At 39.0% G+C, this 21,469-nt stretch overlaps 2 protein-coding genes across 34 annotated transcripts in view; one reads left to right on the top strand and one right to left on the bottom strand.

Moving 5' to 3' along the window:
• Positions 1-12,177, top strand: part of slkb (STE20-like kinase b) — a 28,601-nt gene extending 16,424 nt beyond the window's left edge. The window contains exons 10-18 of the mRNA XM_077246153.1: positions 178-308; positions 1,610-1,733; positions 2,495-2,674; positions 4,292-4,421; positions 7,840-7,964; positions 8,051-8,242; positions 9,283-9,408; positions 9,523-9,636; positions 10,575-12,177. Of these exons, the coding sequence (XP_077102268.1) occupies positions 178-308; positions 1,610-1,733; positions 2,495-2,674; positions 4,292-4,421; positions 7,840-7,964; positions 8,051-8,242; positions 9,283-9,408; positions 9,523-9,636; positions 10,575-10,721 (1,269 nt within the window). The 3' untranslated portion in view covers positions 10,722-12,177. The remainder of the gene's footprint in view (positions 1-177; positions 309-1,609; positions 1,734-2,494; positions 2,675-4,291; positions 4,422-7,839; positions 7,965-8,050; positions 8,243-9,282; positions 9,409-9,522; positions 9,637-10,574) is intronic.
• A 988-nt stretch (positions 12,178-13,165) lies between these two features.
• col17a1a (collagen, type XVII, alpha 1a) overlaps positions 13,166-21,469 on the bottom strand; it is a 32,656-nt gene continuing 24,352 nt past the window's right edge. For 15 of the 33 annotated variants that reach the window (XM_077246123.1, XM_077246124.1, XM_077246134.1 and 12 more), the window contains 7 exons: positions 17,481-17,624; positions 17,329-17,397; positions 16,888-17,028; positions 15,734-15,793; positions 14,208-14,234; positions 13,681-13,725; positions 13,166-13,592 (listed from right to left, as the gene is read on the bottom strand). In XM_077246123.1, the coding sequence (XP_077102238.1) occupies positions 13,543-13,592; positions 13,681-13,725; positions 14,208-14,234; positions 15,734-15,793; positions 16,888-17,028; positions 17,329-17,397; positions 17,481-17,624 (536 nt within the window). In that variant the 3' untranslated portion in view covers positions 13,166-13,542. Of the gene's footprint in view, positions 13,593-13,680; positions 14,120-14,207; positions 14,235-15,733; positions 15,794-16,887; positions 17,029-17,328; positions 17,398-17,480; positions 17,625-21,469 lie in introns of all 33 variants that reach the window. The other 18 variants (XM_077246126.1, XM_077246137.1, XM_077246142.1 and 15 more) reach the window with 4 other exon arrangements.

Raw genomic sequence — 21,469 nt, 5'->3', positions numbered from 1 at the left:
TTTTTTCTTGACTGACTTATTTTAACTAAAGAACAAATTAATGAAGGCCATTTAATCCACAAAGTATCATAAATATTGAGCTATATTTAAAAGGCCAAAAAACATCAGGATTTTATTAATTTTTTTGCAGTATTTCCCCAGTATTAAAACTAGAATGTTTTGTTGTTTTTGTTCTAGGACAACAAGAGGCAGAAAAAAACTCTGAAAAAGACTCGCAAGTTCATTGTGGATGGTGTGGAAGTCAGCGTGACGACATCAAAGATCATCACAGACAATGACACCAAAAGCGAGGAGATGAGATTCCTCCGGTGAGCCATCAGCTGTTTAACTGCTCTGAGACACTTTGCATGTTTGCCTCATGTTTGCCTCATGTTTGCATCATATTTGCATTCATTGGTAAAACTTTAGTTCTGCCTGTTTCATGTTGTGGCAGAAATTTTCTAGTGCAAGCTTCTGCCTCTTCTCATTCTTATAGCAACATCACCTGTTTTGGTAAATGCACACAGACTGGTAGTTTATGTGTCCAATCATCTTTCACGGCTGGGTGATATAAAAGCGGCGTTGGGCTGTTTTCATACCACAAAGCGACAAAGAGTTTCCCATGCGGTGTTTATTAGTATGTTTTACAGATAACAGCCCCATATTCCAACACCAGATGTATGAAAGGGAAAACAAGCTGAGTAATACTTCCTGTTCCTGTCTGGGAAAGCTTCCTGATGGACTGGATTGTGCCAATTTTTTTTTTTTTTTTTTTTTTTTTTTTCAGAAAAGCTCAGCAGTTTTCAACCTTAAACAGTTTTTCCTCTATTTAAATTTTAAACAATTTATAAATTATTATCATTTGGTTATCCTAAACTTATTGTCATTTATAAAGAAGAATGGGACTAAGAAAACAATTAAAATACAGTCATAGTCTTTAAGTAATGATATAAAAACGATCCTATTTACCTACTTAATGCACGATCCTTGTGCATGATTCCAGTTTATACTTGAAAATGTTACATTTCAGAATTAAAATGGGTTGTGAATGCTGTTTAATGTTGACTTTGGAATAAGTAATAAAATACCGTTTTACTCCGTGATGTTTCTAAATTGGCATTTGCTGGTGGATTTAAAGATTAAAAGGTTAATTCACCCAAAAATGAAAATTTTGTCATCAATTACTCGCCTTTCGTTCATCTTCAGAACACGAATGAAGATCTTAATGAAATTGAGAGAAATCTGGCTTGAAGGTGGTAGTTGCGTAGACTGTCAATGGAAGGACAGAAAACTCTCATATTTCATTAAAAAGATCTTCATTTGTGTTTCTGAAAATGAACGAAAGTCTTGCGGGTTTGGAACGACATTTATGACAGAACGCAATCCTTTTAGAAATTGGACTTTGCTTTACCATAGAGATGGTGCTTTAAAACTTTTTTAGCAGGCTCAAATTTTGGGAAATCAACTTAGACATATGGCTTTGATTTTCTAGCAATTTCTAGTCCAAATTATTTTGTAAATAAATATATATTTTGTATAAACATTTTATTTAGTTCCATACATTTGTTTAAACGCCATAGGTGGGTTTGTTGTTGGAGTGTAAAATGATTGTTAAATGTGTGTGTTTCAGGCGTCAGGAGCTGAGGGAACTGAGATTTCTGCAGAAAGAGGAGCAGAGAGCTCAAACTCAGCTCAGCAACAAACTCCAGCAGCAGAGGGAGCAGATCTACAGACGCTTCGAACAGGAAGTCACGGTGAGCCAGAACAAACAAAGACATAAAGATCAGAATCGCTGTTTCATTGATAGAACTGGATCATATCAAGGGTCCAATATAAATCAAATTAAGGATACAGAAGGAAAGTGCCTGCGTCTGCTTCCATGCTGAAATAGTGCCTGATTTCCAGGGCACAAATACATACAATCAGACAACTCTTTACTGGGATCATCTTTAAAATGTCACCTTGAAACCACATAATCTACCAAGATACTCTGCTGATGTGATTATTACATGTTTTTACATTAATAGCCTTAGTAAGGTGCTTAAACCTTGCTTTCCTGAGACTAGTGGCGATGCCAATCCCAGAAACACTGGCAGGACTCTGACCAAATTACATCACATACTTAACAGCTTCTTTATTTTTGGAGTGTGTAATCCGTGTCTGACTATTGAGCGTAGGTCAGTATTTTAAACCACCTGAGATTGTGCCAGTTAACCTGGTCAATAATCATATTTCCTGTTCATTATTTTTATTCTAGTTAATAAAACTAAATGAACTTGAACTAAACTTTGGTTGTCATCTGGAAAAGATCTCTAGATTCTCATGTTGTTGCTTTTTTCTTGCCAAATTATTTTTCATTTCTGGTGTTTAATATATATATATATATATATATATATATATATATATATATATATATTTGTTATGCATGTCTATTTATCTCAGTATTTTGAATGCGTCTATAGAGGCGATTCATGTAGATCTGCTTTATAATTTCTGTGTTTTCTTGTCTCACTAGAGTAAGAAGCGTCAGTATGATACGGAGGTGGAGAATATGGAACGGCAACAGAAACAGACCATCGAGCGCCTGGAGCAGGAACACACCGATCGCCTTCGAGACGAAGCCAAGCGCATTAAAGCTGAGCAGGAAAAAGAGCTCTCCAAGTTTCAGAGCACGCTCAAGAACCGCAAGAAAGAGGTATGGAAGAGTTTAGGATCCCTGCTTTCCAGAAGAAGCAGTCTGGGGAAAAAGTTTTTGGGAGATTTTTTTATTTTCACTTACTAAAGTATTCTTATGGTTTAAATATGAATCCGTTTACATGGGATTGAACCAAAGAGTATAGAAGAACAAGAGGTGAAACTCTGATGCTTTTTTGGTAACAGCCACTAGGTGGCACTTCGGTAGCGTGGCCGCCATTTTGGGGTGAAAATTCCAACTGGAGTTACTGGTCAAGAGCACAGATAACAGTTTTTTGAGGTAATTTTTCCTTGCTTTATTGAGTATTTCCATTTTATGCAACTTTACACATTTACTACTATTATTAGTTACCAACTCCACTAGGCCTGAAATATATTTTGTACGTTTTAATCTCCTGGATCATGCTACAAACATGATGATCTTATAGAACATGATGGACAGTGGCTGTGTTTTTTGTTTACATAGTCTTGCTTTAACGGTCATTAATATAAGATAGTACTGAAAAAAAAAACTGTTGACTGTAAAGCTATTTATTGTCCAACATTACAATTATCTGATATAGCATGTCCTTTACTTCATTTTATATGTTGGTATTAATTCAGTGTTTGTAATGCTAATACTAAAGGTTGTGTGGGGAAAAGGTAGAAAACTTGTCTAAGTCTGTGAAATAAACTGTTAAAAGAGATTTGATGATCACTAGTCTAGTGATTGTATTCTGTGTTGTCATCAGTTTGGATTTGATCTTTAATCTACTTTAAAAAAAAAAATTACAAAGCAGCTGATATTGCCATAGCGATAGCAAAAAGCTAGTGGATAGTGATGGGAAGTCCGGCTCTTTTCAAAGAATTGGCTTTTAGAGTGGCTCGTTCGCGAACGACACATCAACACTAGTGGACTGCCGAGTCGCTTTCACCCCAATGGCGGAAGCGTAGCGCTGCTGCTGGGCGCTGGTGTTGCAATGGAACGTTCTATTGAGTTTCGCCTCTTGTTCTTCTATACACTTTGATTGAACTGACTGTACCTCACAGGATGTTGCACATGTGATGATAGACTCACCAGCGCCGCCCTGCAGGACGTAATCGGCATGCGTGTTGAATGTGTGCTGTGAATCATGAAATCTGCTTTCCTCTACTTTCTTTCCTTTTTACGATCAGTGTTTAGTCTCACCTGCAGGAGTTTGGCCAGTATTAAACCATACAGGTGGTTAAAGTGGTTTCATTCTTCTTTTCAACAGTACTGTCATTCTGTCAGTAATGTCGGCATGGAATGGAAGTTGCAATAGTCTTTTATTCCCTATTGTGACGTTTATCCAAGTTAAACGGCTTCTCAAAAAAGAAAAAATGTAGGGCGGGACTTGAGTTTCGTCATGGGGAACTGATTGGATGGTTGTGGTTTGCTATTGGTGGATCTCCTGTGAGTGACTGGTTGCCCTGCCCTCACACCAGTAAACACATCATCAGAGAAGATCTTGATTCTTTTGTAGACTAAAATTGTTCATTACAGTTTTTTCTATGTAGGATACACTGTCAAAAGTGCCCTCTCCCCTTTCAAAATGAACATGTGTATATATGCTGTTTTATTGCTAGTTGTTAATGTTGTGTTTGTTTGTGTTTAAAGGAGCAGGAGTTTCTTCAGAAGCAGCAGCAGGATCTGGACAGCGCTCTGAAGAAGATCATTCAGCAGCACAAACATGAGCTGGCCACGATCGAGAGAGACTGTCTCAACAACAAGCAGCAGCTCCTGAGAGGTCAGACTGGACATCTCACTCAATATTATCCTTAAGTCTCATTCTCATCCTCCCCAATGGATTGTTTACAGCTTTTGCTGTGTTAGCAGTTCAGAATATTCAGACAGGGCTCTAGTCAGCTGTTTGTGCGGTGAGCAACAACAGCCCACAGCATTAGAGATATAATAAACTGAACACTACCGTTTTTTTATTAATTCATTTTGAAAGAAATTAGTTTTTTCAAATTGCTTGCACACTAAAAGTGGAACTTAAGGCCCACTCAGTGAAACCATTCACTCATCTACCTAATCTTCAGACCAAGTCTGCAAAACTGCAAGCACATACGCTTTACACTCAGTTTGAATTGAAAAACAAACGTTTTGCAAAATTTTAAACACAGTTCTCTTCATGCCACACTCATTTACTGATGGCCTACACCCAATGATCATGTGTGAAAACACTTATGCATAAATTGATCACATAGAAATCAAAACTAAGTTTTGAGAAAGAAATTGTTTACCCCCTTGCATTTTTGTTAATAGTGTACATATATATGTATACATATTTACATATATGTATTTATGTGTGTGTGTGTGTATATATATATATATATATATATATGTGTGTGTATGTATATACTACATACATATATACGCACACACAGCACTTTAGAAATAAAGTTGACTTTCTGACTTGGCTTGTATGCATATTCAGTATATGTGTGAATATACATACAAGCTACAATATAGATTGTTTCACAGCAGCTTCACAATAGTAACAAATTCAAAATAGCCTGAGAAGCAGCTCTAAGAAGCAAATAGTGTCAATATTCAGCTCAAGTCACGTCAGTGTTGATTCAGTTCAATAACTGTAACATTCATCAGTTGTGCATGCATACTGTATATACCGTGTATTTGTGCACATACATATATGTGACAAACTCCTGTACACTCCACTGCACACTGAAAAAGCAAAAGACACAAGATAGTAGTGTTTTACATTTTTCACATTTGTGTGTAGTTTGGTGTGTATGTGGCTAATCATTTTATGTTTGTGTGTAGACTAGTTACTACGTAAAAACACAATTTTTGGAAGTGTTAAAGGGATAGTTCATCCAAAAATGAAAATTAGCCCATGATTTACTCAATCATGGGCTAATTTTCATTTTGAGTGAACTATCCCTTTAAATAGTTTTGAATGATGTGTTTGCTTTTGCAAGAGATGTCTGATGTTTTGTGTGTGTGTGTGTGTGTGTGTGTGTGTGTGTGTGTGTGTGTGTGTGTGTGTGTGTGTGTGTGTGTGTGTGTGTGTGTGTGTGTGTGTGTGTGTGTGTGTGTGTGTGTGTGTGTTTTGTGTGTAGAGTTTTAAGAAATTGAGACATAGTTTCAGCAATTGTAAGCAATTTGAAAAAACTGTAACACAACACAGTTGCACTCAACACTCAGCAAGGAATTAAATTGATCAAAAGTGATGTTAAATACATGTATAATGTTACAAAAAATTTCTAATTCTGTTCTTTTGAACTTTCTATTCATTAACATATCCTGAAAAAAAAGTATTACTGCTATATTAATAACTGCTATAACAAAAATATTAATAAGCACAACTGTTTGATAATAACCAGAAATGTTTATTGGGCATCAAATCATCATATTAGAATGATTTCTGAAGTATCATGTGACGCTGAAGACTGGTGTAATGATGCTGACAAAGAGAGCAAAAGAGTCTTCTTTCACAAACATCAAAACATCTTACCAACCCCAAACTTTTGAACGTTAGTATATATCGGTACCATATTTGTTGTCAGACAGTATTAGAGATCATCGAACTCTCATATAAAGTTAATGTTAAAGTTTATTATATAACACAGTTACATTTTCATCAATAATGTTGTGATGCATAAATTTGTAGCGCTTGTAGTAAGTAAAGCACTGCTTTTATTTTTATTTATTTTTTTACTTTAGACAGTCAGAGAATTTTAATATCAGCCATAACATGAAAATAATGATCGGCTCATATCCGATAATTTAAAGTAGTTAGTTTTAATATTGACACATACCAACTCGGCAAAAGCTGTTTCCATCCACCTATTTTAATGCAAATTTTCGGATATCACATAAAAACATGCTGGATACAACTGCCAAGATGTGCATAAACAACTTGTGCGTACAATTGAGGGAGATATATAATTTTATTTGATAAGACATGAGCATAAACTACATTTACCAAATAAATTCCTTGATGCGCCACAGATAAATCATGTGACTTTGCCTCAACAGAGGATGTGATTGGGTAACTGGACTAACCAACGGACCAATTTCATTGCACAGCATCTCAAATGTTGGTTTAATTATTCTGAAATCCCTGAGCCAAAGCCTGTCATCAAAATAACTTGGTATGACTTCCTCAAATGATTGTGTTCCCAACATCTGGCATCCGAACGCAAGATATCATGACAGCATTTGTTGCTTTTAAAGTAATTTATGATAGAGAAAAAAGCTAGCCTGGCAAGCCAGACCTACATCAAGATGTTAGGTCTGGGAACTCCCAATTGGCATACCTCAATCCGAGGGGCGGGAAAAACAGTTGTCTTTCAAATTCCCTCTGCACGCAATAGGTTAGCGCTGCAACCAACCAGGGGTGCGTTTCCCAAAAGCATCGTTGGCCAACTATGATTGCAATTTCCATTGAACTCTATTGGTAACGACGGAACTTGCGACCATAGTTGGCTTTGGAAAACGCACCCCAGAGCAACGGACGGCTGTGGCTGAGTGAGTCCCATGCGTTTTTCCACCAGGAGCTAGTTGATAAGTTAAACTTTTGCCGAATCCTGTTAAGAATTCTCTTAACTCCAAATCAACCAGAGTCGCGGCCAAAGCCGATTCGAAAGACCGCTGTTCGCCAGCAGCATCTTCTTTGTTTGCAAGTAGCAGGGAATTCAAATCACCTATGGAAATCACGCAGAACTGCACAACTCTGCCGTCATTATGTTAAGCCCGCCCACTAACTCTATACACTATGTGATTGGCCTGACCAGAGTTTGGTTTTTCCAGCTCGAATGCCAACGGAGAGTTGCTAGACCACACTTTGCTGCAAAATAATTTTTGCTGCCGCTAGGGTGCGTCTAGATTTCTAGGCTAGAAAAAAGCCCCATTTTTATTACATTATGATATTTAGAATTTCCCAGGAATGATTTTGTTCTCTTGAACACATTGGAGGCAAATGTTTTATGCGATAATCAACTTTTGACCATTGTTAAATTCACAACTTTGGGTGGAAACTTTAGTTACTTTAGCTTACTTACTTTAGCTCTGAACTTTAGCTATAGTTACCTTACCATGTGCTCTGGTACTGGGCTAGCTTTTGTCACGCAGGGTACCATTTGAACTTTGAAAACAAAGTTCAGTTGATTTAACTTGGTTCTTCCTGATTCTTGCAGCCAGAGAAGCCGCCATGTGGGAACTGGAAGAGCGCCACCTACAGGAAAAACACCAGCTGCACAAGCAGCAGCTGAAAGACCAGTACTTCATGCAAAGACACCAGCTGCTCAAAAGACATGAGAAGGTTACTCCCCACATCAACCTTATATAGTATGTGCACTTCTGGTTGCTATTGTTGTGATTTTAAACTTTGAGTGTGTTTTTCTACAGGAAATGGAGCAGATGCACAGGTATAACCAGCGTCTGATGGAGGAGATGAAGAGCAAACAGACTCAAGAGAGAACCAGACTGCCTAAGATCCAGCGCAGTGATGCTAAGACCCGCATGGCCATGTTCAAAAAGAGTCTGCGCATCACAACCACAGGGGTCACGCCGGAACTGGAACGTGAGAGGGTCAAACAGGTCAGAGGTCGTATCAGGTTCAGGCTTAAAGGTGCAGTAAGCGATTTCTGATTCATGCTGTTGAAAGTGGATCGGACCAACACGGTTGTAGCCAATCAGCAGTAGGAGGCGTGTCCACTCATGATGGGGAGGAAAGAGAGTGAGATTTGAAGTAAGACTGTTGAAAGAGAGATGGCTGAACAACTTTACAAAAGAGAAAAGTTCGGATGAATAACACTGGAAAAAAGAAGGAATATGATCAGGCATGAGCTTTAGGACCCACGTCAATATCAGAAAAGCATTCCAGCGTTGGAGAGAGTTAAGCGGGTAGGCCTGAAAACGGACGCAGAGGTTGCGTTGTTTCTGCTCCATACGCGAGTAACATTGGTTTTGCCATGTTTCACAGAATCAAGATATGCTTTATATGCAAGAGTGTCATTGTTTGTCTGCTGGCGACTAAACCCAACTCTAGCTTGTATATACTCTTGTGTACTGTATGTATTGTGTATTGTGTACTGTCGTTTGTTCTTTTTGTCTTTTTTCTTTGTCGTTTGTTCATTTCCTGAATTTTTCGTTAAGCATTATGTTGCTCCGCTTCTACTATCATAAAGTGTATCTTGCATTGTGTGTTCGTGCATTTTGGGGCAGAGACATGAAGGGAAGGGTGTGTTTTTTGTGTTGATTTCAAATATCAGTGGTGTTTCTCAGAAATCACTTACTGCACCTTTAACGGAATCATTTGTTCTAGTCTACATGAGCTTACAAAGTTAATTGTTTCTGCAGAATCATGCAGCAATGTTAAAATTCTTGTCAATTTTGAGATGTGCTAAAATTACATTTTAAGGTTATCTATAAAAAAAAAAAAAAATAGTGGAAATTAGCATGCTTAAATAAATATGGATATGATATGGATCTAATATCGATGAATACCAATTCATATCAATATGGTACAGATATATTGTGCATCCCTAAATATTTAAACTTATTGCACAGATCATTTTTTCTTCTTGTAGTTAGTGTTTGTGTAGTAATTCTTGTATATTTGTGTGGCCGAGGAACAGTTTGCAGCACAGGAGGAGAAGAGACAAAAGAACGAGCGTCTCCATCAACTCCAGAAACATGAGAATCAGATGAGAGACCTGCAGACGCAGTGCGACGCCAACGCCAGAGAACTCCAGCAGCTGCAGGTACACTGAGCATTCACTACCAGACGAACAATACAGCATGTGTTTTATTGCTCTGTAAAACGGCTACTCCGTCATAAAAACGGAACGGTAACGTGCCTTGTGTGTGTGTTGTAGAATGAGAAGTGTCATCTGTTGATCGAGCATGAGACTCAGAAGCTGAAGGAGCTGGATGAGGAGCACAGCGCAGAGCTCAAGGACTGGAGAGAGAAACTCAGACCCCGCAAGAAGGTACGGCACTAGTATTGAACCTCGATCGTAGTTCTGAAGGGCCTATCACTCTTTTAGCAATGCTGCACATGAAACCTGAAATGCTAATTTATGTAGACTACCATTCGAAAGTTTGGGGTCGGTAAGATTTTTTAAAATGTTTTTGAAAGAAGTCACTAAACTGAAATATTATTACAATTTGAAATAACTTATCTATTTTATTATATTTTAAAATGTAATTTATTCCTTTGATTAATGCTGAGTTTTCAGCATCATCACTCCAGTCTTCAGTGTCACATGATTTTTTAGAAATCATTCTAATATGGAGATTTGATGCTGAAGAAACAACATTTTTTGTTATCACTTTTGAAAACAGTTGTGCTGCTTAATATTTTTGTGGAAAAAAAATACCTTTTTTCATCTTTGGTTAATGAAAAGTTCAAAGGAACAGCATTTATTTGAAATAGAAATCTTTTGCTACATTATTACATGTATTGACTGTCACTTTTTAGCAATTTAATGTGTCCTTGCTGAATAAGATATTAATTTATTTATTACTGACCCCAAACAGTTGTGTATTTAATTTTCACTTATTTATTGGTTATTTTTATCTTAATTAAACCAATATTTTGTAATGTTAAGCAATTCAACTTCATCATAATAATTCAAAGAAATTTGAACTTTCCATGTAAATTACTGAGACTTTTCAAAGGTGCACTCATTTATTTTTCCCATATTAAAGATGCCATGTTGAGATCACATGACCAGGCAAATTTACTCATACAGGACTTTCTCACACAGAAATAATTGACCATGGCTGTCTATGAAAAGCTTTTGTGTGATGCTTCATCCGCACCACTAGATGTCAGCAAAACATTACTGAGTGCACCTTTAATATTGAACACTTCCACCATGTTTGATTAGTGCATTTCCTAAGAACATGAAATCTCTCTGTCCAGGCCCTTGAAGATGAGTTTGCCCGTAAGCTACAAGAGCAGGAAGTGTTCTTCAAAATGACCGGGGAGTCTGCATGCCTTAACCCCTCCAACCAGAGCCGAATCTCTAAGTTCTACCCCGTCCCGAGCGTCCACTCCACTGGGTTTTAAAGCACAGAGATGCTGAACTGCAATGTGACTGAACCTCTGCTGCCTCCTTCCCTCTGATCGCTGCTGTCAGTCAGAACAGACGGCCCAATTGTTCTATTGCTTTCATTTTATTTAGTTTTATTTAAGCTTTAAATGTGGATTTTCAGTGGTTTTCCAAAACATTTTAGTGATGATTTATGAAAGATAATGTGATTTAATTCTATATGTCACTTAATGAATCTTTTTTTCCATTTTCTCTTTTTATTTATTTAAAAAATGTCATAATTTTACCTCTTTTTTTTTTTTTGGTCTCAAAGTATTAATCGGGGTTTACTGTGGTATTTTTAGGACTTTATTTGCTAACATGGAATGACAGTTCAACTTTGGGCTGATTTTTTTGAGTAAAGAGTCAATGCTTGATGTCAGTGGTTATGAGAACCAAGCGAATGATTTAAATATCAAAATCAGTCAGAATAAAGCCATTGATTCTGCCAAGCAACATTTTTTGCCATTCTAATGAAGTTTAATTGCACATTATTTAGAGAAATACATTTTCAGGACATAATGTTAAATGTTAATTCGTGATTTATTGGTTATTTCCTGTATGGAAAAATTACAGGATATAAATTTATTGGAATTTCCATTATCTCGCATCACTTTTTGCGAGCGTTTATTATCATAAAATGGATTTATACTTTAAGTAGCAGCCATATTAATTTTTTTAAGCATTTTAGCATCTCAACCACACTGTATGCAAATATTCTGACATCACTGTGGTAAGAAGTGCATCTGCACTTGCTCTGCTATGCAATGTGAACATGCAGCTGCATTAATCATCTCAACTTTACAATTCATCTACTTTAAAGCAAAAGAGCTCAATCTTTTCATATTGTCGATACTGTGTATTCTCCAAAAAAATGGCATTTTTTCCCCCGATTACATGCGTAACTGGAGATTCACCCAGACATCTCTACACTACATTTGTGTACTTTTCGGTGAGAGTATAGAGGATGTTTCCTGTAAACCAATTTAATTTAATTAGATAAGTTTTTTTTTTGTTTTTTTTAGCATTTTTTAGTAAAATATTTTTTTCTTCATCTAAGTTCACTTTCAACATGCAGTTCTAAATGTGTTTACTGCATTTATATTTGTGGTGTAGTCTGTAAAAACCGCACAAAACGACTGTGAAATCTGTGGAGAAAAAAGACCGAAAACATTAAGTTCTTGTCATTGATAAAAGCTGAGAGCATTGTTCATGTTTTACTGTAAAGAGAGTGCTGTTCGCCTTCAGATACAGGCATTCCTGCAGGTAGTCGCATCAGTACTTTTGCTGGAATTTTTGTTTTTGTACGCATTTTCTCATGAGGTCAAATTCACAGCATAACAGTTGTAAGATGTATTGTGTTTGTGTCAAATATGAAATCATTGTGATTATAGGAAGTTACTGTTATTAAAAGCATTTGTGGTGAATAGTTAATTCAGTGGGTCTCTGTATTCAAGTGTGTCTGTGTTTATGAATATGAGAAAAATACTTTAGGTATAGAAAGACCGCACACTCGCATTACTATGAATGGGAGAAAGTGCAACGCGCAATATGGCGAAATAAGTAATATAACCTATCGCCAATTCATACGTGCTGTTCGTGAACATAAGGTTGTTTTTAGGCCTATACCATTTTAGTGATATTATTCATATTTAGTAATTGTGCTATGGAAACAAAAAATAGCCTTACTATATAATTGATTGTAGTATTGGCCATTTTGTCGTTTGTTGCCCGCCAGGTATCCATGGTAGTCACGTGACTGCAAAGTATGAATTAATTGCAACAGTTCCTGACATCTTTTTAAGTGCCGCTGATTCTATAAGTATTTTTTCAATTCATTTTTCCCATAGGGATTCTAAAATAGTCTTTGTTAAAGCGTGTTGAAGCTTTTGAAAATCTGACAAAAATACAAAGGTACAAGACTGCACTTTAGGGGAGGAAATAACTATCCCATGAAGCATTGCAAACAGCATAATAGAATTTAAAACAATAGAGAAATAAAACGACTCATTTACAGATTACATTTATAATGTATTTTTTAAAGTTTATTCCAAAATATGTGTATATATACAAACATTTCAGTATTTTGAGAGCCTAGGGAGATCGATCCGATTACATCATTCGCAGTGCTTCATGGGAGTGGGCGGAGCTAAGAAGATCATTTTGACTCTCTGATTGGTGTAACAGCTGCCATTAGAAGCTCCAGTTCAGAAAAACGGCTCTGAGAAAGTCTTAGATGCATGTTATGACCTCACACATATGCTTAAAAAATGCTGTTTTGTGAGATGGTTGTTTTCAGATTTCCTTGGTGATTTCCCAGTTTAGTCAACAGCTTTGGAAAATTTGATGTTTCAAAGATGGCCGCCGAGAGAAATGACTTGCCTTAAAGGGACTTAAATATGAGGTCTTCAGAAGTCTCAGCTTAAAAACAAAAACAGAATCTTTATTTCTCAATTTAAAAGTCAAGCCATATTTGATGCTATTGAAAGTCTGTAATAATGAAAACATTTTTAGCAAATCAAATGACAAAAAGCTAATTTTAAACATCCATATCTCCAGATTATGTTAAATCCCATTTTGCAGTCATGCACTCACATATTAATGACGAGGGAAAAAATACAATCTTTTTTCTTTAAAAACTGAAGTAGTACATTTTAATTTGTTGTTGTAAATTTAGTGTGAATATGTTTATATTTTGGTAACAAATCATTGTCAAAAAAAATAGAAAAGTCTAAATTAAAATATTTACATGTAATTTTTAAAGCATTAGCTGCTAAAGGTAAACACAGTGCTATCTGTCTAAATTCCTGTGCTCCTCCTCCTCCTCCGAGTGACGTATGAAGCCTCACCTGTGGGGGAAAAAGGTTTGTCATGACATTATCATGAAGAAATACAATATCTTATGATCAATTATATATTTTGTAAACTGTCTCATACCCTTTTGTCCTTTTATGCCTGGAACTCCTGGGAGGCCTGGGGTGCCTGGATGTACAATAGTAAAATTACAAGTTGAAACAAATATTGATAAATGATATTTGAACACTTGTCCATGCAAACAGGCAATTTCAAAGAATACTCTGGATTAACCCTGTAAAGCCTGACATACTGTATTAAATAATTGTAAAAAAAAAAAAAAAAAAAAAAAATACAGTCTTTTTTCTTTAAAAACTGAAGTAATACATTTGAATTTGTTCTTTTAATTCTTGTAAATTTAGTGTGAATATTTTTATATTTTGGTAACAAATCATTGTCAAAAAAATATTAAAGTCTAAATTAAAATGTAAAGCATTAGCTCAGCTGCTAAAGGTAAACACATTGCCATCTGTATAAATTCCTGTGCTCCTCCTCCTCCTCAGAGTGACGTATGAAGCCTCACCTGTGGGGGAAAAAGGTTTGTCATGACATTATCATGAAGAAATAAAGTATCTTATGATCAATTACATATTTTGTAAACTGTCTCATACCGTTTAGTCCTTGGATGCCTGGAAAACCTGGATTGTACAATAGTAAAATTACAAGTTTAAACAAATATTGATAAATTATATTTGAACACTTGTCCATGCAAACAGGCAATTTCAAAGAATACTCTGGATAAAATAATAACCCTGTAAAGCCTGACATACTGTTTTAAATAAGAGTAAAAAAAATGGATTGGTAAATTGAACCCTTTTGACAATAAAAGAAAAAAATATATATATAATATATATATATATATATATATATATATATAATGCATATGTTTTGTTGAGCATCACATTTGATACTGTACATCAGCACTTTATGGCTCATATAGTATGATATAGTGAGAATATGGAGCTTAGAGGAGGGGAAAAAACACTGAGCAAAAATATGCAATTTGGTGCTTTTACTGATATTAATGTGGCCTAAAAGATAGCTTGTGTAGTAAATCAATGAGATCTTTATGAAAGCATAGCGGACGACTTATCAATATCAGTTGTCACTTTATGTCTCCCATTAATATGTCTTAAGATATTTACATTATCAAAGCTCTGTGGTTTTATTGGGGTGGGGCAAAACATAATGCAATGCATTACAATAATGATCTGATATAATGATGTACCATATTTGATACTCACATTTTCTAAAAATGATCAAGCAAACCTAGGTTGCTTCAGTCCACTAAGTGTTCATCTTGAAATATTACTAACACTATAAAAGTTGTTCTTATGTACTTTATAAAAATCAGTAAATATTTCACAGCAAAAAGGTGGAGACATGAAGGTGGAGATTTTTTACTTGTGCTAAAATGTCACTTTGTAAAGAAAGACTAACCGCCTGCACACATACGCAATATTTTATGGAGCACTTGCGCCAAACGCGCACGCCTATAGACTAAACACGTAATACACATGCCATCAACGTTTTCACAGATTCACATTTTTGTTGATTAAACAGATGATAACAGTTTCGTTGCACTTTGAAACCCATTTTCAAAAGCTTGCGTTTTTTGGCCAAATCGTTCACAACACAACCAAGTACAGAAACACACTGCAAAAGTTCACAACACAAACAAATACAGAAACGCGCTGCAAAAGTTCACAACACAAACAAATACAGAAACGCGCTGCAAAAGTTCACAACACAAACAAATACAGAAACACGCTGCAAAAGTTCACAACACAAACAAATACAGAAACGCGCTGCAAAAGTTCACAACACAAATACAGAAACGCGCTGCAAAAGTTCACAACACAAATACAGAAACGCGCTGCAAATAGCACAGACCACAACGGAAATGTTTCCAGGGGACCCCAATAAGTAACGAACCCGGCTGGATATAGGCGTTCTAGTCAGCTTTTAGACACGCACTTGCAAACTTTTGTCGTGTAAACGAACAGCCACAACGCATAACGCATACGTTTTCCATTTTTTTGTTGAAAATGGTATTGTGTATATGTCCCCAGATGCCTTTGAAATTTTCTGCATAAAATAATTTTAATATGTTTTAAATTTTATTATGTTTTAATACCTGGAGGACCTGCAGGTCCCATCTCCCCTTTCTGCCCTTGTGGTCCAATCATACGGTGTTCTGTAGAAATTATGCATTTGTAATTATATTTGTAAATTAATTATTCATATTAAAGGTACAATATGCAAGAATTTTCACCACCAGGGGTCGCTAACCTCTTACAATAACAAAGGCGTATAAGGATGACGTGTATTCCGCATTAAGCGTAAGTATGGATCTTGTCGTCAAGCTGATTGATCTTTTATGGATGAGTGAATACATTAATGTTTTTAACTTGACTGTGGTATGAAGCAGAGCGCGATTGCTAGACGTATACCAGCACCACACGCAACGCGAGTCCCGCGGATATAAAGGAATAAGGACATTTCATTCTACTGAACTATACTCACACAGGTCAGTTTATTAGACGAATTAAACTTGAGGTAACGCAGCGCTGTTTCACTTTCTCTAACAGTTACACGATCACACTAAACGGCATTTGAGTGTGTTGAATGTTGTTAGTTAGGTTGTTTGTTGGCTGTATGAGACTAAGTACGTTAAGCTAAATCAACATTAGAATAAAATACAGATCACATTCTAACATTTAATCATGTTGAACTAAATAACATTGATTAGTTTTATGTACATTTGCTCACCTGTCTAATAAAGTACAACAAGTGCAACACTCGCGTCTCTGTCAAGTCGAAATTAGTCGCGGACGTGGAGCTCTCGGCATCTCGAAAGATGTTGATCTTCGTTTTAGTCCTCTTTTTGTCTCAAAGTCTGCTTCCCATGGTCCATAATGTTTAAACAAAACAACAACAGCGTGAGCGTCTTGCTAGGCATAACGGCAATAACCCGGTTGTCCACGTCTGTCGCCATGGTTACTATCACAGTGCGAGCGCAAACCTGGCGGAAACCGAAGCTAACACGGATATGACGCCATTGACTGGCGACTCCTCACCCCTGCTCACACGCCCCGTTTCCTTGGTTAAAATCGCAATTTTCTCACGATTTAGAAATAGTTGGAATCATTTGGGATATTGTAAGTAATCAACAAAACAAAATATATAACATTGGCCAACTGATTTTTGGATATTTTACTGCAAAAATCCTGCATATTGTACCTTTAAATGCATACAATTTTTTTTTATTTTGAACAAGTTCCTTCTTGCCTCTAATATAGTCCATGATTTCATTCATGTTGGTCAGTTCTAGGGTGTATCCTTGAGGTCCAGGAGGCCCAGGTCGTCCTGATGCTCCTCGTGGTCCTGGAGCCCCTATCGGCCCTGCCAAACCAACTAACAGGCCATTAGCTGTGGAAAAATGCAAACAAATAAAACTCAATAATTCCTAAAATAAATCTATAAAAGGTACCACCAATATAGTTCACATTTACCTTTATGCATTTAGCAAGCGTTGTTATACAAAGCAACTTACAAAAGACAAACGAAAGCAATTTGTCAAAGAGCCAACAATATTTGTAGTATACAATGCAAAATGTATTAAACTACTATTAGGAAGCAAGCTAGAAAAGAGAAGAAATGCAAAGAAGGTTTTTTGATATGTGTATGTGTGTAAGTGCATTTTAGGTCGCCACATGTAGCGTAACTTACACTTAATGTAATCTGTAACCTGTTTAGCGATGGCTGGATAATCCAAATTCTCGTTACCACTTGGGTGCACTGCATAAGTAAACAAACTACCATTAAACTGCTAAAAAAAAAAGACTTAAATACGAAATGGAGTTAATAAACACTGTTCTTACTCTTGATGAACTCCTGAGGCTCTGCACGGATTTGCTGTTGGTTTTCATTCACCGCGTAAGACACTATTCCTCCAGAGCTTCCTGGTGGTCCTTGAGGTCCTGGGGGGCCCGGGGGTCCTGGCAGACCTCTGAAACCAGCGTCTGCTAATGTGATATAATATAATTTTAATACGTGCAGCTATATAAAAATAGCCTTGATAATATTTCAGTGTGCAGTTGTTTCCAAAAGCTAGCTATGGTTGCAAAATCTGTCCTTACTAATAGAGTTCTAGGGAACTTGCGACCATAGTTGGCTAACGATGCTTTTGGGGAAACGTACCCCAGAATAGTAGTTGACAAATATTTTTAATGGCCAATCCCTAAACTATTACATTTGGTCTTAAAGTAAAGAAATTAAAAAGAAAAGAAATTTGGGGTCTTAAAGAAAGAAATTAATCTAAAAGAAATGAATACAGTGTGTGAATTACATTGATCAAAAGAGACAGTAAAGATATTTAAATTGTTACAAAAAATCTATTGCAAATAAATGCTGTCCTTGAACTTTTTTTTTATCATGGTTTCAACAAAAATATTAAGCAACATTGATATGTAATCTCGTTCTGTTTTGGTTTAGTTTTCAATCTGTTTCCTGCTCTGCTTTGCCTGAGTTTTGTTTGCTAGTTAGTTTCTATGGTTTCTGATTGGAAAACGTTCACCTGTTTCATTTTGTTAACTCTGTGTATTTAAGCCCTTAGTTCTCTTACGAGAGGTTCTCTCGTATTGCGTAAGTTTAGCTTACCCTACGGGAAAGATTCATCTTCTCGAGATATTGAAGCCAAAAAATTATCCTTAATTTTGTATTCATTGTCAATGCAGTGCAGCAGCTAGCAGACCTAGAGCAGGCCATCTCACATGCTCATTGGCTGCCCTGCGGGCAACTGCTGCAGCCTACCAGTGAGCCCGGCGTGACGTCACGCCCAATGAAGGGCGCCCGCGCCTTCATAGCGTCACAGCCCGCCAGAATGGGCGTGGCTTAGTGTATAGAAGTAGGGGCTGTAGGCTGACTTCCCTGATTTTTCGTCTCTTCAGCGAGCTCTTCGCATCGCTGGATCTGAGAGAAGCCACCGCCGCCGTCGAACAAGCGAAACAGCCAGTTTAGGACAGCGCTGAGGAAGCCGGCCGTCTTCGCCACCTTCAGCCATCCGTGCGAGCTACGCTATTCGGCGACATATCCTTTTATCTCTGTATTCTGTGTTCTACACTTCCTAAAAGAGCAGCGAGACGAGATTTTTCAAGATGTCTCGCACTTCCTATGGCTCGTGCAGAGCCGCTCAGCGTTGGAGACCGCCCATCTGCGCTCTCTGCCTGGGCCAGGAACACGCAGCCTCGCCCTCTCGATGGAGGATGCGAGCACTGCGAGGAACTTCCGATGTCGACCCTGCGGGCTCGAATCAAAGTCTTTAACCACAGCGCCGCGCGGCTAGCTCTCTTTACGTTACAAGAGAGTTTCCCCGCCCTCGCGCCCCTGTTTCGCGCGTCATGCAGAGCTCTCTGCATGACCCGGACGGGCATCATCTGTGTCACATGTAGGTCCCGTGCCCACTACTAGTGTGCGCGCCCTCATACAAACACTGTTCCCAGTTCTGCTCGACTAACGAGCACGCGGCTAGCTCTCTTTACGTTACAAGAGAGCTACCCTGCCCTCGCGTCGCTATTCGCGCGTCATGCAGAGCCCTCTCGAGCTCTCTGCATGACCCGGACGGGCATCAACATACGCGACGTACTGGATGCGTGGTAAGAGCAGAAATTTTTATACAGTTCTGCTCGACCAATGAGCACGCGGCTAGCTCTCTTTTCGTTACAAGAGAGCTACCCCGCCCTTGTGTCCCCGTTCGCGCGTCATGCAGAGCCCTCTCGAGCTCTCTGCATGACCCGGACGGGCATCATCTGTGTCACATGTAGGTCCCGTGCCCACTACTTGTGCGCGCGCCCTCATACAAACACTGTTCCCAGTTCTGCTCGACCAACGAGCACGCGGCTAGCTCTCTTTACGTTACAAGAGAATTACCCAGCCCTCGCGTCCCCGTTCGCGCGACCCGGACGGGCTTGTGCGCCGCCGTCGAAATGTCTCGCCCTGTCAGTCCCCTTAGATAAGGCTACTGCGGTGGTTCATTTAGCAGCCAACGAGCCGGTTTGTTCACCCTCTCGCCTGCACACAAACGCCGTTTTCACGGCGACCCAGCGAAATCTCATAAAGAGTATAATGTCTGGTCTGGCTCACGCCATCGGTGTTTTAAGTGTAGTAAATGTGCCCACGCCCCAGTGTTCACCCCTAGACACAAGCACTTCGAATCTCGTGTCACTCACAGAGCACACTCTCATAAAGCGCAGAAAAGCCGCTCGAGTGTTGAATGTAAGAAATGTGTCCACAGGTCTGTGCCCACTATCTGCCCGCTCTGTTACACGATCAAAAAAGCAGGTTATGAATGTAAGTCTCGTGCTCGCCAGAGAGCGTTCACGCTTGCTAACACAAACCTCCCCCCGGGCTCCGCCCGCACGTTTAAGTGTTATCACAAAACGCAGGGCATTAATAAGACGCTCCCCATCCATTATGATCGGGGCGTCAAATACACTTGTAAGTCTCATGCCCGTGCACACGCGCTCACGCCTACTGGAAGCTTTTCCGCCCGGAACGCTGCTCGCGCGTCAAAAAGTGAAAAAAGAATGTTCCCCACCCCTTATGATTGGGACATCTCACATAAATCAGCCGGTTTCGGCTTTCAGCGAGCAGCCATTGCGCAGAACCGAGAATGCGCGCGCCGCGCTTTCGGCCCCGGTTCAGTTTCACAAGACCGCAAATGGCGGCGATCTGAACCCGGAGACCATTCGCCCCCTAGCGGCTCACATAGCTGCGTGAGAAACTATCCCAGGGATTTCAGAATGGGTGCTGAGCACAATAAAGCAGGGCTATACACTTCAATTCATTCGCCGTCCCCCGCGCTTCCAAGCCCGGACCACGACGATAGTGAATGCGGAAGTAGCACACCTACTTCACGCAGAAATAGCAAAGCTGCTGTGCAAAGGGGCTATAGAAAAGGTACCGCCTTCTCTGAGCGAGTCAGGTTTTTACAGCCAATATTTTCTCGTACCCAAGAAGGACGGAGCCTTCAGACCTATCCTAGAACTGAGACATTTGAACAAAGTGCTTGCGAAAAGACCGTTCAAAATGCTTACGACCAGGAAAATCCTCGCGCATGTTCGCCCAAGGGACTGGTTTATTTCTCTAGATCTGAAGGATGCCTATTTTCAGATTCAGATAATACCCCGTCACAGGCAATTTTTGAGATTCGCCTTCGACGGTCAGGTATATCAATACACCGTCCTGCCGTTCGGCCTGTCCCTAGCACCCTGTACATTTACGAAGTGCATGGACGCGGCGCTCGCCCCCCTGAGAACTCAGGGGCTGCGAATAATGAACTATCTGGACGATTGGTTGATATTGGCACAGTCAGAGACAGAACTGCTATCTCACAGAACAGTGCTTCTCAGTCACTTGGAAAGCTTGGGTCTCACGGTCAACTGGACCAAGAGCTCATTACTGCCCAGCCAGTCAATTTCCTTTTTAGGAATAGAACTGGACTCGGTGACCATGTCGGCTCGTTTATCGACACAGCGCGCGCGCCGTGTTCGCCACCCAGCCGCATCTTTCCAGAAGGGCAGCTTTCTCCCTTTGAAAACATTTCAAAGGATGTTGGGCTGTATGGCATCAGCTGCAGCGGTGCTTCAACTGGGCCTACAGCGCATGCACCCGCTCCAACGCTGGTTGAATGCTCGCGCGTCCCGCCGAGCCTGGGTTTCTGGCGGCCAGAAAATCAGAGTGACTCAGACCTGCATAGCGGCTCTGCAGCCCTGGTTAGTAGCCGACTGGTACCAGCAGGGAGTTATGATAGGAACCATCTCTTATCGGAAAGTCATTTCGACAGACGCGTCCAACTCGGGATGGGGCGCGC

The sequence above is a fragment of the Siphateles boraxobius genome, unplaced genomic scaffold (assembly GCF_051911475.1).
Source record: "Siphateles boraxobius isolate OS27281-9 unplaced genomic scaffold, OSU_SipBor_1 29, whole genome shotgun sequence".
In the NCBI taxonomy this organism is placed as follows: domain Eukaryota; kingdom Metazoa; phylum Chordata; class Actinopteri; order Cypriniformes; family Leuciscidae; genus Siphateles; species Siphateles boraxobius.
The sequence above is the reverse complement of the archived record's forward strand: the minus strand, read 5'-3'. Positions and strand labels throughout refer to the sequence as shown.